The sequence below is a fragment of the Clupea harengus genome, chromosome 24, assembly GCF_900700415.2.
Source record: "Clupea harengus chromosome 24, Ch_v2.0.2, whole genome shotgun sequence".
Classification (NCBI taxonomy): domain Eukaryota; kingdom Metazoa; phylum Chordata; class Actinopteri; order Clupeiformes; family Clupeidae; genus Clupea; species Clupea harengus.
Genome location: NC_045175.1, coordinates 3396648 through 3414466, shown reverse-complemented (window position 1 = coordinate 3414466; position 17819 = coordinate 3396648). Strand labels below are relative to the sequence as shown.

The following is a 17819-nucleotide window of genomic DNA, read 5'->3' as shown; positions in this document are numbered from 1 at the left end:
CACACACACACAGAGAGACACACACTCCTCATTCACTTAATTCATTAATTTGGTCCAAGGCTAGGGTTGGGTTCAGGCAGAGCTGGACACAGCCAGCTTCTTGAGGTGGTCCATGAACACTTGCAGACTGACGTCATCTGTGAGTATGGGGGCTCCAGACTCCTAAAACACAGACCGGAGGGACAGCATCGGTCAGTCACAGATCTCAGCTCAGGGAGGACCACTGCGCTCCACATATGAGGTGGCACATAAAAGTAAGACATAACAAGTTTTTGCGTGTGTGTGAGAGAGAGAGACAGTGGATAGAAGTAGGCCTAGATCTTTTTGTATACCTCTGTGTGTGTGTGTGTGTGTGTGTGTCTCTGTGTGTGTGTGTGTGTGTCCGTGTGTGTGTGTGTGTGTGTGTGTCAGTGGATAGAAGTAGGCCTATATCATTTTGTATACCTCTGTGTGTGTGTGTGTATGTGTGTGTGTGTGTGTCTGTGTGTGTGTGTGTGTGTGTGTGTGTGTGTTACAGTTGATAGAAGTAGGCCTATATCATTTTGTATACCTCTGTGTGTGTGTGTGTGTATACACACTATTGTTCTAAAGTTTGGAATCACCTGGAAAATGGAAAACTCGTATTTCTATCCACCAAACAAGGTGGAAAATGTATCGAAATATAGTCAAATCATTGGCAAGGTTAGAAATAACGATTTCTGTTTGAAATAATTTTGTGCTTGAAAACTTGCTTTCATCAAAGAACCCTCAATTTGCTGCACTTATATACAGGAATACAGCATGACTGGTTCTTCACTAAATAGGTCTTGCTCAATTTAGAGCAATGCCTTGGGTCTCCGTCTCGTTGGAAGATAAAATGTACTCCAGTCACGTGCCGTCCACAGGGTACGGCATGGCGATGGAGTCATGGTAAAATGGAGCCTTTCTTGTTAAAAGATTTCTTTTACTCTGTACGAATGGCAAACTCAATCAGCGCCATAGTACCCCCAGCCAATCACATATCCTCCACCGCGCTTGAGGGATGGCGTCAAGCACTCCTCCAGCATCTTCCAAAGGCAGCTGGCTTTAAGAGCACAAAGGCCTTCAGCCACTCAAACGTAATTGCAGGAGGGTTTTATAATGATGAATTAGCATTTAAAACATGATTATTTAGGATAAGCTAACATAATGTGCCATTGAAACACATGAGTGACGGTGGCAGAATATGGGCCTTTTATTCCATTCAAAGTCAGCCATTTCCAGCTGGAATTATATTTAATTATTATATGTAGCTGTTATTATGTAGACTATATTTCTCACCAACTTTGGGGTATTTGAATAGAAAAACAGGAGATTGTCTTTAAAAAACAAGCACATTTCTCCAAACTTTTGAACAGTATGTATGTGTGTGTGTGTGTGTGTGTACAGTTTATTCGTTTGTGTTACTTCCTCACTTGGGCCCACTTCTGAGGGGCGTTTCGGCTCTTCAGAAGTGTCTATAATGTCTATATTTAAATGAATGCGCTAGTAGTCGTATTTCCGTTAGCATGCACATTTTCTGTGTGCGCCTTTATACGTGTGCCTGTTCGTGTATCTGCTGCTCTGTGTGCGTGGCATCTGGTCTGGTCTCCTCACCTGGCCCCAGGCGTACAGGTTGTTGTGCGTCTGCGACGGGTTGACCTTGGAGAGCAGGAAGCGGGCCTGCGAGCCGCCGTGCTCCGTGTCCACGTAGCGTGGCATGGGGAAGCGGCCCTGCAGGAGCTCCTGCGCGTCGTCCAGTGGCGCCTGCAGCAGCTGCTTGAAGTTCTCGTACTCCGGCAGGTCCTGGTAACCCGCCTTCCTCCACTGGGCGATGGTCTGAAGCGCGGGGGACATGAAACACGTTAAGCCACAGGCCGTACGCAATCTTTTCCACTTTAACATCGCTTTGCCCCTTAAGGACTTTTTTTTTAGCTCATCATCCGTACATTACAATGGGGACAGGAAATGAGCATTTTAAGTCCTGAAGCTGAAAAAAAGTCTGTCTACAAATTACATTACAATAGGAATTTGGAAATGTAAGGACGATATTTGACAGTTGTCAGATTGGTCCCCCCCCCTGAAGAGACAAGAAATCAAACTCCTTAGATACTGAAGATGGGTATCTCTTGACAACTCACTTCCCTGCATACGTCTCAGAAATGAATGTGTAATACTATGGACGTGTATGTCTACCTCGCCGTGGAAGATGACCAGCTGGAAGAAGGTGTCCATGAGCAGGATGCGGTCAGGCAGGATGCTGCTGCTGTCCAGGAGCACAGGCTAGAGAGGGGGGCATCAAAACACAGTTTCACCTTCAACTCAAACAATTACAGAATGATACCTATACAACACAGACACATAATAGAAAGAGAGAGAAAGAAAGTGAGGGAGATAAAGAAAGAAAGAGAGCAAAAAAGAAAGAAAGAAAGATGGAGAAGTTAGAAAGAAAAAAAGAAGAAAGAAAGATGGAGAAGTTGGAAAGAAAAAAGGAAGAAAGAAAGAAATATTTATCCATCTGTCTATAAGTTCTTCATTCCTAGCATACTATTGAATGCTACAGCAGTCATCCAGTGACTGTCATGGTGCCGAGCTACAGCAGTCATCCAGTGCCTGTCATGGTGCCGAGCCCCAGTATGCTACAGCAGTCAACCAGTGCCTGTCATGGTGCCCAGCCCCAGTATGCTACAGCAGTCATCCAGTGCCTGTCATGGTGCCGAGCCCCAGTATGCTACAGCAGTCATCCAGTGCCTGTCATGGTGCCGAGCCCCAGTACGCACCTCTGGAGGTCCATGGAACGAGTAGGAGTAGAGGATGGGCTGGATCATGATGAGCGACTGGGTCAGGTCCTGCCTCATGAAGTGGTGCCTGTAGTAGGACGACTCGTCCGGACTGTTGTTGAACACCTGCAGGAACGGCGACCGCCTCAAGTGGAACATGAACTGTGAGAGCGGGAAGGAATAAATAACACAGGTGAGAAACCGAGTGAATGGGGAAAAAAAAAAACGGGACAAACAAAAGACCAGAAGAATGAAAGAATAAATAAGGCAGTATGTGAATCTATACTGAATCTGAATCTTAAATCCATGTGTATTTAACTTCAAGCGTTAAAGCAAGTTGTGTTTGGGCTGAATCTCACCTGTGGGTAAAGGGAGAGGGACTGCGAGAGGCGGAAGGAATTGGGGTCGTCCTTGTTGAACTGTCCAAACTTCTGACACTGCAAGCAAAGTAGTAGACCACAGTCATTTTGATGCAAACAAAACATTACTTTTTTTTTTTCTTTCCTAAAACAGTCTTGTATCTCTCCCTCAAATCAAAACTCACTTGACGAACAGACATATGACGATGGCCTAAAAACTGTTTCCAAGTTGGCATTAAGATTATTTGCTTTAACTTTTCATTTCATTCATTCATTCTATGTGGCACGGGTCCGTCCAATCAGTGAAGAGCCCAAACTCACCAGGCGAATCAGCTGCCTGTCCAGCCAGCGCAGCACGTCCGGCCCCTCCTCCGTCTCCGCCCTGAACACGCCCAGGCGGGCCATGAGCACGGCCGACGCTTCCTGGTCGAAGGAGGACTCGATGTGCTGGATCTGGGACTGAGCGTCCGCCCAGCTGCACGAGAGACAAGGCGGTGAGTGACACGTTCAGTCATGTTCACGTCATACACACACGCACACACACGGAAAACACACACGCAAGCACATACACCCACAGGCCTATCGTCAACAAAAGCAACACCTGCGCAAACAGTGGTGGCACTAAAAAAAGACTCATCAAACACGGCAGCTATTAGGAGTGGCTGATGCGTCATAATTCGCAGCCTCGAGCTAAAACTTAAGGCGTGTGATGCCAAGCGAAGCAAAAGAACAAATAGATCAAACTCCCTCGGCTTATCGCTGAAGTGCTGCTTCAGGAAGTACTGTTTTAACCTTTTAAAGTGTGTGTGTGGGCGTGTGTGAGAGAGAGAGAGCACTCACTTCCTGGCCACGGTGGTGACCCTGATCCTCTTCTGCATGTTGGAATGCTGGTACTGGGTGATGAACTGGACGGCCCCGGCCTCCCTGAGGTATGGGGGCGTTATGCTGCCGCGAGAGAGAGACAAGAACGACATGAGAATCGAGAGCAAAGAGTGTTGTCTGTGCCAATCAGTCGTCCCGAAGATAAGCCCCCTGATCGATTCATCAATGTTATTTGTTCGTCTCAGACTGATTATTGACAATCTGCAGACATAGTCTCCTCTGCTGGTAGTCTGAGGATCTATTCAATACTTTTCTTAAGTGTCCGCAGCAACCATAAGCCAAACCGGTTCCAAATGGTCATATATATTGTATAATATATATATATATATATATATATATATATATATATATATATATATATAACACACACACACTGTACATGCACTGACTTGTGAATAACTAGCTCTCACGGACAGTCGGCCAGCAGTGGATACGTACCTGGCTCACAACCTCAAAGAACATGCCCAGGGTGGTAGCGGGCGTGAGGCTGCACACTTTCCACTGGGTGGTGCCACCGACGCCCATCTCCTGCAAACAGAGGAGACGTGGCGGGTCAAAACAGACACTCGGTCTCATCCTCACAGGACAAATATAATAAAAAACTCATATTATAAGGACTCTCTTTCTGTGTGTGTCCAACCCCACTCACGTTTTCTGAGACGCTGGGCCCCTTGGCGTTGAGAGAGACGCAGGAGCCGATGGCTCCGGACACTTTCAGCTCGCGAGAAGTCTGGGGAGGACAGATAAGCCAGTTAAGAGTGATATACAAGGCTGCTTATTCAACAGCATTTCCAAATGCATTTCATCCTCAGCAATAATAAAGCCTCCCTATAAACAGTGGTTGTATTTTTCAAGTAAATTAAGTCTTAGCCTAGCTTAGTTAGCATATCATTGACATAGCCATAGTCAAGAATCCTGAAAAGGCACCCAATCAAAAGTCTTCTTGGTTCTTCTGAGAGTTACAGAATTTTATTTTACAGAAGTTGTCTCCTCTGAAAAGTCTTCAACTGAACAAAACTAACATATACATTTGTCTCTGTATGCTCAAGTCCAAAAAAAGAGGCTCCTAACTAAACAGACATAAATGTTAGTCATTAACCCAGAACAAGCATGGGGCGATCCCTTTTAAACCGCTCTGGAATGGCCACCGCCGGCGTGCCTCACCTTGACCTCTATGGTGCTTCCAAAGGCCATGCGGAACTCAGAGTTGTAGTCCTTGGCGAAGACCCGCTGGAAGGTCTGCTTGAAGAGGGACGTGTTGAACGAGTCGCCCATCACAATGTGGCCCCTGTGGACACACACCACACACACACACACACACACACACACAAGTGTTATCAGTAACAATCAACGCATGCGAGTGTGCAGTGAGGGATTTCACGGTCTAACTTGAAACAGCACAACATTGTGTGTGTTAGATGAGACAAAACAGGGCCATTCCTAGATTCCATTCATAGAACATGGAAAAGAAGCAAGATGTACGTGACATGGTTAAGCCACTAGTTAACATAAAACTTCATACATGATTATGAGGCTTAAAAGATGCCATGTAAATTGAAGAAAGGCATGTGTAATACATGGCATCTCAAATTATATTAATATTTAAAGTCCAATTCAAACTGGCACAACTGAATTGCCACAAGTTCCCGAGTCAGTCGTCCCAACCCGTGCGGTTCTGTTGGGTTTGTGCGCCTCCTCACCCGTCAGGTTGGAGCAGCACTTCATCTCCAGCAGGCCCGTCTGGTCCAGGGCACAGGCGTAGATGTCAATGCTGTGGCCATTGTCTGCAGTGCGGTTAGACAGAGTCTCGTAGTACTGCAGAACACACACACACACACACACACACACACACCACACACACACACACACACACACACAACACACACACACACACACACAAAAAGAACAAACATTAACATTCGGCACAGCCCGCCATTTACTAAATGTTTACCATTCAGCAGTAGGATTCTTTCCAAATGCTCCATTTCCAGGAACCGTTGCTAAGGCTTTATTGTTCGACTTTATTCTCAGCATTCTGCATGGGCCACACAGGGCAGCTCTTTTATTCATTTCACTGTTGAAATGCTTCTAAGACAGCACATCTATGGGATCTGACCTCTAAAACTGACCTTTTTGTATCAAAGATCTCTTTTTTTTTTTTTAAACACATACTGGATGGAAATTTAACAGCGAGAAAAACAGAAATGGCACCTCCGGATGATTTAGTGCATATGAACAGAAAACAGATATGACGGATACGGTCATGAACATAAACAGATATGACACACAGATGTAGACCTCTGCGTGGGAGTATATCAAATAGGAGCATTTCGGCTGCAAGTGAGCACTTCTACATCCGTGAGACTGACCTTCGTGGCCTTCTTCAGGTGACGGGCGTTGTCCTTCTGGATGTCGTGCCAGGAGCGGATGGGCGTCTTCAGCTCGTCGCCCACCACCATGCCGGGGCCCTGGGTGGGGGGGCCGCCGGTGAACAGCATCACCCGAGCGCCCGTGTTGGGGAACGTGCCCTGGAGAGGGATGGGGGAGCTCAGATTTAGACTTCTACATAAATTACACATTAAATGGATTAGATATATTCACTAGATATACGTACATTGTTTATGTCTTTCGAATTCTGCGCACACATATACTTTACTACACCACAGCCATATCAATAAAACTCTTTTAAATAAAATAAAAATGTAGCCTTGAAACTGTGGCTTCCCTGTTGAGTACTAGACTGTACTAGTACATTGCTAGGCTAGGCTAAGAGCCAAATGATAAACAGTAGGCTACGTGTGGTGCACTTGTAGAGAATGCGACCTGGAAACGCATAAAGAAAGAGGGAATGACCCATTTTATAGCCCACAGTCGAGTCTCATCGGCAGTGACTGAAATATCATAATAAATGAATACCCGGCTGAGTTAAAGCTTCATGGCCGACATAAAACAGAAATGTAGCAGCTCTCGAAAAGACACAGATCAGCTGACAAGAGTGTGCCACAGACACAGATCAGCTGACAGAGTGTGCCACAGACACAGATCAGCTGACAGAGTGTGCCACAGACACAGTGGTGTGAAACGTGGTGGCCTGACTCCTGAGTATTACGCAACAGTGCAGACACGATTGAAATGATACTGAAAGCAGATTGAGGACGGCGTCAAAGTGAACTGCAGTGACTGCAAAAAGCCATATCTATTTCTGGTGTTATCAGACACAGGACTTCAGAGTACACCTGGGAACAGCCACATCCTCACCATGTTACGAAACAAATATTGATTAGAGAGAGAGAGAGAGAAAGAGAGAAAGAAAGAAAGAAAGAAAGAAAGAAAGAAAGAAAGAAAGAAAGAAAGAAAGAGAGAGACTTGAGAGAGTTTGTTTTCTGTTGCTTAAGTGGGAGTGGATGGTGCGCTTGTAATCTGAGAGAGTGTCCTGTCTTATCACGTACAAAACAAATCCCACAACACACACACACACACACACACGCTCTCTGAGAATGAACTCTTCCTGACAAACAGGAGCCCAAGTTAAAAAAGGGCAAAGGTGTGCATCAAGTGAAAACCTTTTACCTCCAGCAGGCCGACGGCGATGGAGAGGGCCACGCCGGTGGAGCGCAGCGGGCGTTTGCCCTGGGGCACGGGCCACGGGTCCCTCTGGAGCTCCCCCAGCAGGTCCGTCAGGTTCATGTCCACCTTGTGCACCGGCTGCAGGAACCTGGGCAGGGGGGGGGAAGCAAGGGGGTCGGACAAAGAGGGGTCAGTACAATGTGTTCAGGGCAATGCAATGGAGTTGGAGAAGGAAAGGTTATCAGAGTGTGTTTAGGGAGGCAAGGGGTTGGGTAAGGAGGGATTTACACAATGTGTTTAGGGCAGCAGGGAGTTGAACTAAATGTCAACCAGCAAATGTGGCTACAATCTCAGGACATGAGAGGAGGGACAGACAGAGAGAGAGAGAGAGAAAGAGAGAGAGAAAGAGAGGGACACAGAGAGAGAGAGAGAGAGGAGGAAGAGAGAGAGAGAGAGAGAGAGAGACAGAGAGACTTGAGTGAGTTTGTTTTCTGTTGCTTAAGTGGGAGTGGATGGTGCGCTTGTAATCTGTACCTGCAGGTGGCAGAGGCGTCCATCGGAGCAAGAGGTCGGCCCTGCGGTCCAGAGGCGGCCGGCTTCATCAAGCCCAGCATCTCCTGATCACCAAACCAAACAAATCCCCCATCAGCACAACAAACAAACAAACAAACAAACAAACAAACATCGCTTCTTCACATTGACATACTTATCCCTACCAAACTAAAAATCAAACAAAACCCTCAGCACACAAAAGCCAATTTCTACACAAAAACAAAAACAAACTGTACAGAATGTCCTGTACACACACACACACACACACACACTGTACAGAATGTCCTGTACACACACACACACACACACTGTACAGAATGTCCTGTACACACACACACACACACTGTACAAAATGTCCTGTACACACACACACACACACACACACACACACACACAGTCTGTACTTCTGGCACCAAGTCCCTTGGCATACTGTGGTGCCACTTGGGAGCTACAGCCATTTCCCCCCCAAAGCCTTTTGGCACACATGTCTCCCCCTGGCACACATCTCTCCTCCTGGCCTGGCGGCAGCGGCGGCGGTGGGTACCTGGATCTGTTTGGGGGTGAGCTCCTTGGTGCCGCGGAAGACGTAGCTCTTGGCGATGCCCTCGCAGCTCAGCTCGTGCACCTGCACCATGCGGCCGAAGGTGATGAGGCCCACCAGCGCGTTGGGCGGCAGCAGGCTGAGCGACATCTGCAGCGACTCGCGCAGCGCCTGCAGGTCCTCCTCCTCCAGACACGTGTCCACCACGTACAGGAAGATCAGAGGGGACGGGGGGCCGCGCTGGGACAGAGACGGGGACAAAAGGAGGGTCAAAAACACCTTCATGATATAGAATTGAATTGAATACAATACAATAGAATTGAATTGAATGCCTTCATTGTTATTGTAACAGTACAATGAAATGTCTTGGCAACCCTGAGCTGCAGACACAATATGCAGATACAAATGTGGTATATCATTTGATTGGTCACTGGGTTGTTCAACCAGTGCTTGGGTGCACAATGGACAGAACGGGCATTCCAGCTCGCAAAAAAATGCCACATTCCATGTAAAGGCTAGCAGGGGACATAAAACAAACGGTGAATATCCAAGGCCGTGTGTTTTTGTGCGCTCGTGTTATTTTCTTTCGATCATTCTATGACCTTTAAAAACAAAATAAAAAGGCTGTACACTGAAATTCCTACTATTATGCAGCTGTCCTTGGGTCTCTCAGCAAAGTATTATGCAGTGAACGTGTAAATATAAGTGCTCGAGACCTATCTATGCTGTTCTATAAAAAGCTGCTCTCGGTAAAGGCATCAGTAAGAAAAGAGCAGTAGACTGCTGTGGCCCACTCGAATGCCTAGTTTCTTCACATGAAAGCAACTGACTAATCTGAGATCTACAAATGAATGAGATCATGCATTTTAGATGGGCACTGAAATATCCCTGATGGGACTAGGAGTTGCTTCAGAGAAGAAGGGCAGGACGATCCAGAAGCAAGGGGGTTCGATAAAATGTCCTTGCATATTATTTCTGTAGTTTATGTCTTGTAAAGCAAAAAAAAAAAAAGCTGAACGAATTTTGAACCGCTGAATGGCTGTGCAGGTCCGTTATCCAACACCATAATCTACTGATAATCGTCACATACATTCTTTCTCCCCTTTCTAGGGAGGCCCCCGATGCCAGAAGTTATCAGCCAGTCCCAGGAACAGTGGCTAAGGTTCACCTGTGTTCTACTGTGTGTGTGTGTGTGTGTTGTGTGTGTGTGCAGGACAGTCTGTACAGTACAGTCTGTGTCTGTGTAGCGGCTGAGGCGGGAGCGGTGTTTACCTGCACTATGTACTCGATGGTGGAGAACTGCGACATCAGTTCAGCGGGCTGGTTCACCTCCGAGATGCCAGCGTAGGATGGAGGGAACTGGGGGGGGGGGGGGGGAGCAGAGAGGAAGAGGTCAGTGAAGAGAACGAGTAAACTCAACAACAGTGCAAACATCTGTTAGCTAGTCATCGTGGACTTTGGACGACTGATGTAATGCCAGTTCTGTGGCTGGAGTGATGGTGGAGTGATGTTGAAGTAATGTTATGCAAGTTTTGCAACAAACTTCTCTGTGCTGGCTGTGAGTTTTGACTAATAGAAACTGTTTTATGCCAAAGAGTAGCCGGGGGGGTTATACTCACTGGATTCCTTTGGAAGCAGAAGTTGCAGGCCCATATTTTGGCTCGGAAGTCCACTTGGCTAGAGGGAAATGTAATAAGATGCAAGAGTCAGAAAAGAAGGGGGGTAAAAAAAAATCATTGACTTACACCACTCTAAACACAGATAACACATTGAAGGCAGATCAAGCACTGCAAGTAATGTCCAGATTACAGAGGGGGGAAATTGATTAGTGCTTTCAAAAGTCGGGGGGAAAGAGCCCCTTTAGTTCGATTGAATGGCTAATAAACATAACTAAAAACACACACACACACTGATCACTGTTTGGGCTGTAAACAACCTGTGATGAATGGACCACTCTATAACACAGACCCGCTAGATGACCCTTTAAATGGAGCCATTAGCATGACTGATCAAGGAGATAGCACTTTTACAACACAGACCAGACCAGGCCAGAGAGGCTTTATCATGGAGGGGGGGCGGGGGGGGAGGCCACAGCTTGGGGTAGAAAAACAATACTCAGTATATTAGGCTAGAGTTGAATCTGGTGCTCTTGTGAGCTTTGGTTGGGGGTGTTTGTTTGGGTGAAGTGAAGTTCAGCACACAGTATGTGGTAGGCAGTAAACACCCAGTATCCAGTGTGGTGTAACGGCTCGACTGCAAAAGGGCTTAAACTCTTCCTCAGTTTCCCTCAAATACTTGTAACCACTCATGGAAACCCCCTTTTGTTTTTAAAGGACGCGGCAATTATAGAGTTTCACGATGCTCAGCATTCATGTTAGAAACCATGTAAATCATCTTTTATCCAAAGCGACGTACAAAGGAGGGAACAATCAAGCTACGAGCAACAGAGACCTAGTGTAACAATAAATACTACTTTACATAAGAATAAAAAAAGTGCCGGATGTAACTACTGTAAGTGCGAGTTAAGAACAAATTAACCAGCTGTTTTGCCCTAAAGGGGTGGCAGTGGGGTATGAGAATTCAAAGCGTCTCACCAGAGTGGGTTGAGCACGGCCTTGCAGTTGGCGCGGCTGCACAGCACAGGCTCGTACTGGATGGGCGGCAGGTCGGGCCGCTCCTTGAGCGGCGTGAAGAGGCAGGAGACGGGCACCACCAGCCGGGTGGCCTCCAGGCGACTGGAGGGCCAGAGGTTCCAGCTGAAGCGCACGCCATCCCGGTCCTCGTTCTGCTGGATGAACTCCTGGTAGGTCATCGCGGGCGACTGCTGCTGGCTGCGGCTGTTGTTGTTGTTGTTGCTGGTCCATCGTCGTGGGAGCAAGAAAGCTGAGGATGGAAAGGAGGTAGAGAGGGGAGGAGCGATGGAAACAAAGACAGATGTTGTCAAAGAAAGGAAGGAAGGAAGGGAGAGAGAGAGAGGTTGGCTCAGTGGATCTTTGTGAGCCTTGTGTGTCTCAGAAGACAGCAGAGTTTTTCTAGATGCTGACGTTGGTCACTGTCAGACACACTGACATGAACAATGAAGTGAAAAGCTTTCAAAATGTTGACACTGTGCGTCACTCTGAACTTGCCTGACATGTTCTTGGGGTGTGAGTGAGAGTGTGTGTATTGACGTAAGAGGCCTCTATTTTTAAGGAGGAATGCCAACAAGGGAGTGACAACCCAAAGACTCAAGCAGTTTGTTACGTCAACCTTTCTGCACCACTGATCTCCTGGAATGCTCTATGAATAGACATTGATGTACTTATTATAAAACATACTATAAGGCGTTATTCTTAGTAACACTAAGCGAGGTACTGGCCTAACGCCTTGAATCACATAGGGCGACCCACAATCAGCAGATCTCATCTTATCTGTAATACTATGGGACACATGAGTATATGTACCTTTAGCCACATCAACTACCATTAATCAATTTTATGTAACAGAATGCTGACGTTGGCAAAGGGACAAGCAAAACTTTGACAAATACCAAAAGACAGACTACTACCGGAAGATATCCAGCTACAATACAACACCATTTAAAGGTTGCGCAATACTGCAATACTGACGTTAAACCTGAAGTTCATATCAACATCACCACCTAATCACACATAAACAAACTGTGTAACCATATACATGGGTAAGTCAAAACATAAAGAAGTATGTCAGGAAAATTAAACCACCAGCTGTCTCTTTAAAAAGTCGGGTTTCAACCGGCTTCTATCGAGCTGGTATCTAGATTGTTGGCTAGCAAGCTTGCAGGATGGATGAAGCAGTGCTAGCTATGCTATGAAGCCACCGACACTGCGTGCTAACAAACGATTAAAATTAACCTTGCTAAAGTCCAGCTGACCATTTCCTATGAAACCGACATAAAATTGAAAACACGAGAACGGGAATTTAAGGCGGCTAAGTAGCTAACAATCTAGCAGTGTTACAGCTACAGCCATACAGCTAGAAATTAAGTTAGCAAGCAAGCTAGCTAACAGGCGACGGTTCACTGGGCTAATCCGGGGTTTCGCCCAACCTGAGGAGCTGGCCTAGTTCAAGAGAAAATCAGGCTGATGATCATACCTGGAATGAATCCGTAAATCCGAACGGCAATAAATAAATGAAATGTAGCTTCAGGAATTTATCAATCACATCTGCACTAAAACAAGCAGATGGGCAAAGAAATTTAGGCTGGCAACTCAGCGCAACCGGGCTCAACCCCACCGGTTACTTCTCTGCTGTGGAATGACGTGTTACTACACATTCAGCAGTTTACTATTGGTTGCATGTTTCCGAAACGTAAGCAGCCTGCTCCTCCCACTCGAAATGCACAAGTAAAGAGAAGTGAGTACTGCTGAACATGGAACATTTTCCCCAAAATACAAATCTTGCCATTTTCACATGTTTTCATTTTTTCAGTATTTTTTTTATTTCTCCAGAGCCAGTAGTTATTTTGTATATCTTAACATTAAGAATAGTAGATTAGTTAACATAAAAAGTTGGCTAATCCAGTGTTCAGTTGAATGACCATTTCCACGATTGTGTGTTATTCATTTAACATTTAATAAAAAATGTATTAGGTCTAACATTACCAGTGTTACGGCAACCCTGGTATGATCAGTTCTTCTGTCATTCTGTAGATGGCACTGTTTCACCATCAAATGACGCAACTTGTAGACCCCCGGGAGGGAGGGCGGGAGGGTGAGAGAGAGAGGTCGCTGCTGCAGTCACGCTCTCTCTCTTTCCCCATGCACTTGCCGGAGATGCTGATGTGCATCCTCCCCTATGCCTTGGTGGAGAGCGCGGAGCGAGACGAAGGCGTGCACATCGAGTGCCGGAGTACCTCCGAGGATCTCTCCAGTTGAGACGCAGCAGGATGCTTTTTATGCTGTCTTGACACGCAAACTCGGAAGAACTATGCACTCGCTGAGAAGGTGTAAGGAGGAGCCCGGCGTCTGCATGTAGCCTTTTTTTTCAGGTTCAACTTACAGAGCATCCTCAGCTGTTGCTTTGGGGAAAGTGTAGCTTCCTGATATCGTAAGCTCGCGCTTTTGCGGTTACCGGCTGTGTCCCAGACTCGCCTTGGTTTGGATGCGGACAGATGTTAATAGGAGCCCTGTTCATATTTTTCAAGTAGTTTATTGTATTGTAGCTCATCTGTGCCCATGGAGAAAGCTACCCAGCCCCCGCTGCAGCTGTCAATATCCAAGGGGACGGAAAGTCCGGCGGAGGATATTTCAAATCTGTCGGACGAGGAGCTTTTAAAGTGGACCAAGGAGGAGTTGGTGCGGTGGCTCCGCAGGTCTGAAGCCGACAAGATGAGTGTCATTATGGACCACGCCAATCTGATCCGCGAGGTCAACCGCAGCCTTCAATTGCATCTGAACGAGATTCGGGGGTTGAAGGTGAGGGGGCGCGCATTTTTCTCAAGGATGAGATCATAGTTTTTCAGGGCACCTGAGCGCGCACGGCAGGTTGAGGATCTAACTGTTACACCTGTCATTCTCGTCAGGCGTGAGGGATAGGTAGACTAAGTAGCCTATCCTGTTGTGTGTGTGTGTGTGTGTGTGTGTGTGTTGTGTGTGTGTGTGTGTGAGTGCGTGTGTGTGTGTGTGTCTGTGTGTGTGTCTGTGTGCTTGAGTGTGTGCGTGTGTGTGTGTGTGTGTGTGCTTGTTTATGTGGGTGTGTGTGTGTGTGCTTGCGTGTGTGTGTGTGTGCGCGCGCTTGTGTGCTTGTTTATGTGGGTGTGTATGATAGGAGTGCATAAGTAACATACCTTAATAAGTGAATGTAATTACATAAAACTGTGAAATATGATTAATTAATGATTTTAAATCATTCATTTTCTTGTGAATAACTGAAGGACACACCTGTTGTCTGTATCCCAGAGCCTGAAAAGCAGCACTAGAGACTAATGATAGGCAATGCATAACACAAGCTCTTCACTTTATTACACCATGACGGCTCAAACCCACACACACTCACCCCCACCCTCACTACTGCATACCTCACATGTTTTTAAAGCCTCATCTGGTGATTCAGCAGACGTGTAGTTTACCTCAGGAGGACATTCCTCATTAAATCACCCACGGAGATAATATCCAGATCCCGCCTCGGCCTGCCAAGACCCAAACGCCGCAGTGGCGCTTGATGAGGAGAGCATGTATAGGAAGATGATTTAAACATTTTAACTGCTCCCTACACCCCCGTTTAATAAAAAAAAAAAACTGAGCTTCATTAGAAAGAGCTATGGCACGGGGGCTGAGGGGAAAGTGCCAGGATCTCTTGTAAGCTTCCCTGAGATGCTTCCCTGAAAAAAAGCAGCTGGGTTTTGAGTTAATTAGAGTGGGCTGAGACATGCGGTCCAGGGGGCCAAGCGATGAATAATGGTGGAAGTGAATCAGAAGGCTGGCGTATATACTATTAGAGAGAGAGAGAGAGATGAGCGCCACGAAAAAACCAGACGCCAGCCAGGCGCTCCGTGGTGCCTGGTACTTGATCTCTTCACCCACTTCCTCCCTCACCGTTGCTTTTCCTCAGGACACAGACAGGCTTTAGGTCCCCGGATGATAAGAGTCTAATAGAGGGCTAGGCTCTCTACCTGCCATGATGCACTTCCTTCAAGCTTTTTGGCTTGCACCATTCCCACACCTTTGGCCTATACTTCCCTGTTTTGAAGCATGCTGTATGGAGAGAGTCCCTGAATATAACTGAGATTCTGTGAGATTATACCGCATTCTTCAGAGATGCATGCAATACAGTATAGGTGACTTTTACAAGGGTTGAGGGTTCTGTAGACCTAGGTGATCTTTTTTTTTGTATTGAGTGTCCCCCTTTTTTGGGAATTTAGGCTACAGTGCTTTTTTTGATAACAGTGTACCCACTGTTAATGGCACCGCATAAATATAGCTGAGGCCTGCTGAAGAAAACTGAACCAAACCGATGTGTTTCTGTGATCAATGAGTCGCCTTTCTGTCGCCCCCAGGACGTGAACCAGAAACTGCAGGAGGACAACCGCGAGCTGCGTGACCTCTGCTGTTTCCTAGACGACGACCGTCAGAAGAGCAAGCGGGTGTCGCGCGAGTGGCAGCGCCTGGGCCGCTACAGCGCCAGCATCATGCGCAAGGAGGTGACGCTCTACCTGCAGAAGCTGAAGGAGCTGGAGCAGCGGCAGGAGGAGGTGATCAAGGAGAACCTGGAGCTCAAGGAGCTGTGCCTGCTGCTCGAGGAGGAGCGCACTGGGGAGAGAGGCAGTGGGGGGAGCGGAGTGGGTGGAGGAGGAGGAGGAGGAGGCGTTGGGAGCGGAGGGCCCCACGTGGGAAGCGCTGGACCGGGCTGCCGGAGCTCGATTGACAGCCAGAGCAGCCTGCTGATGGTGCCTGGCATGGGGCTTCTAATGAGGGATGTGGGGGATGGGAGCAGCACCTCCAGCGCTGGTAGCGCCGATAGCTCCGACCACCATCTCCACCTCCATAAGCAGACTCTACTGGCCGGAGGAGGGGGAGCAGGAGGAGGTGGTGGTGGTGGGATGCTGGGGAGTAGCAGCAGCCCAGAGTACCTTCACAAGCCCAGGACCACAGTGGCAGGCGGGGGTTCGGGAAGCGTAGGGGGCGGAGGTGGGGAGGTGCCCAGTCCTGAGCACTTTCCCACCCGCCATCGGAGCACCAGCCTGGATTACCCGTTCACCCTCCCCCAGTCCTGCCGCCCGCGCTGCGGCTCCATCTCCGTGCCCGACCACCGCATGATGCGGGGGCTCAGCCCAGAGAAGTACGGCCGCTCGGGTGGAGCCGGGGTGGGCCAGAGGAGCCCCGAGCAGCACCCCAAGCACGGCACCGACTCCCCGACGCTCCAGAAGCACCACCACCTACTCCACCACCTGGGCTCCAGCCCCAGCAGCCCCATGGGCAGCCTGGACTTCTTCCAGAGGCACCGGGGCAGCGTGGGTAGCATGGGCAGCGGCTGCGGGAGCCCCGAGCCCAAGCAGGGCTCGCTGCTCGGCACCCCAGAGCACCACGACAAGTGCATGCTGGGCCGTAGCATGGGCAGCCCGGAGACGCTGAGGCACCAGTACGGCGTGAGTCCGGAGCACGGCGTGAAGTTCGGCAGCCCCGGCCGAGACGCGGTGCAGAGGAGGCCGGCTGGGGACGAGGTCTCGCCCCACCACAGGAGCATCTACAACGGAATGAACGGTGGGTCCTCCTCATCCTCCTCTTCATCACCATCACACCGGAGGCCTTCTTTAATCTGACACACAGGCAGGTACTGTAGCAGAGCGAGAAGAACCTAGCTAGTTTGTGGCAGGGGTGCCCAGCTCCTTTTCTGGACATCTGTATTGACATCCCCCCCCTCCAGCCTCATAGTGATCTTTAATGCACCTGGCTGTAGTGTTGAAATGGGCTTGAAGGGCTCAATCAGCTGAGTCAGGTTCATTACTAAATGTAATGGCTGAACCAGACTCAGCAAAAACGATAGATCTCCAGGTAGAGGATTGGGCACCCTTGGCTGAGGGTATAACACAGTACATATTCATGCATGGTGTTGGTAAGCACATAATATTTCTTTTGCAGTGAAAGTACAGGTGGCTATCATCAGGATTATTGGGTTGTGACTTGATAAGATCTCATTTCTTTGATATATTGAAATTCTGTGATATATTGCTCAGTCATATTTAGCTTACTGGGAGAGCATTTGATTTTGTGTCCTGGCTATCAATGGGTTCAATCTATGTGCGTTTAAACCACCCTTAATTCAACTGTATTGGTATTCAAATGATTGATATTCATGATATTCAAATGATCAGATCAGTCCACTACCCCTACTGGGCAGTGAATCACAGCGATCTGATGTTTTGAATTATTGAACAAGGGTTCATTCAATGAATGAATGAGTGTTGCCAGTCTGAAAGTAAGAAGCTATCTCTTCTCTGGCATTTAGTCAGAGGCAGAGGAGTGCGCTAGGAGAAACCCTAAGGTGACTACTCAGGAAACTACCCCTACTGAGCTCGGAGAGGACTGTGTCATTTTGAGTGACTCATTAGTCAAGCTCCTCCGATCTTAGACACACTCCATTAAACCTGACACGGCGTTTCACATTAAATGTTTTATCAAGAAG

General features: G+C 47.8%; 2 protein-coding genes across 2 annotated transcripts; one reads left to right on the top strand and one right to left on the bottom strand.

Moving 5' to 3' along the window:
• Positions 1–3: 3 nt before the first annotated feature.
• Positions 4–12968, bottom strand: sec23b (SEC23 homolog B, coat complex II component). The gene is given in 20 exon segments (XM_031561913.2): positions 4–162; positions 1615–1836; positions 2194–2280; positions 2778–2939; positions 3137–3214; positions 3458–3611; positions 3977–4048; positions 4050–4081; positions 4457–4546; positions 4668–4748; positions 5183–5306; positions 5709–5833; positions 6388–6546; positions 7589–7733; positions 8120–8202; positions 8682–8918; positions 9951–10037; positions 10298–10355; positions 11273–11561; positions 12792–12968. Coding segments are annotated over 19 exon segments (2304 nt in total). The 5' UTR covers positions 11491–11561; positions 12792–12968; the 3' UTR covers positions 4–72.
• A 28-nt stretch (positions 12969–12996) lies between these two features.
• ccdc85al (coiled-coil domain containing 85A, like) lies at positions 12997–17472 on the top strand. Its single transcript, XM_012840954.3, has 2 exons — positions 12997–14113; positions 15694–17472. The coding sequence occupies exons 1-2, from the start codon at positions 13874–13876 to the stop codon at positions 16954–16956; spliced, it is 1503 nt and encodes a 500-aa protein (XP_012696408.2). The 5' UTR covers positions 12997–13873; the 3' UTR covers positions 16957–17472.
• Positions 17473–17819: the final 347 nt, after the last annotated feature.

Bases quoted from the DNA above. Each gene is read 5' to 3' on its own strand.
- ccdc85al (XM_012840954.3), top strand. From the start codon at position 13,874: ATGGAGAAAGCTACCCAGCCCCCGCTGCAGCTGTCAATATCCAAGGGG. The intron at 14,114-15,693 runs GTGAGGGGGCGC...TGTCGCCCCCAG, and splicing joins ACGAGATTCGGGGGTTGAAG to GACGTGAACCAGAAACTGCA.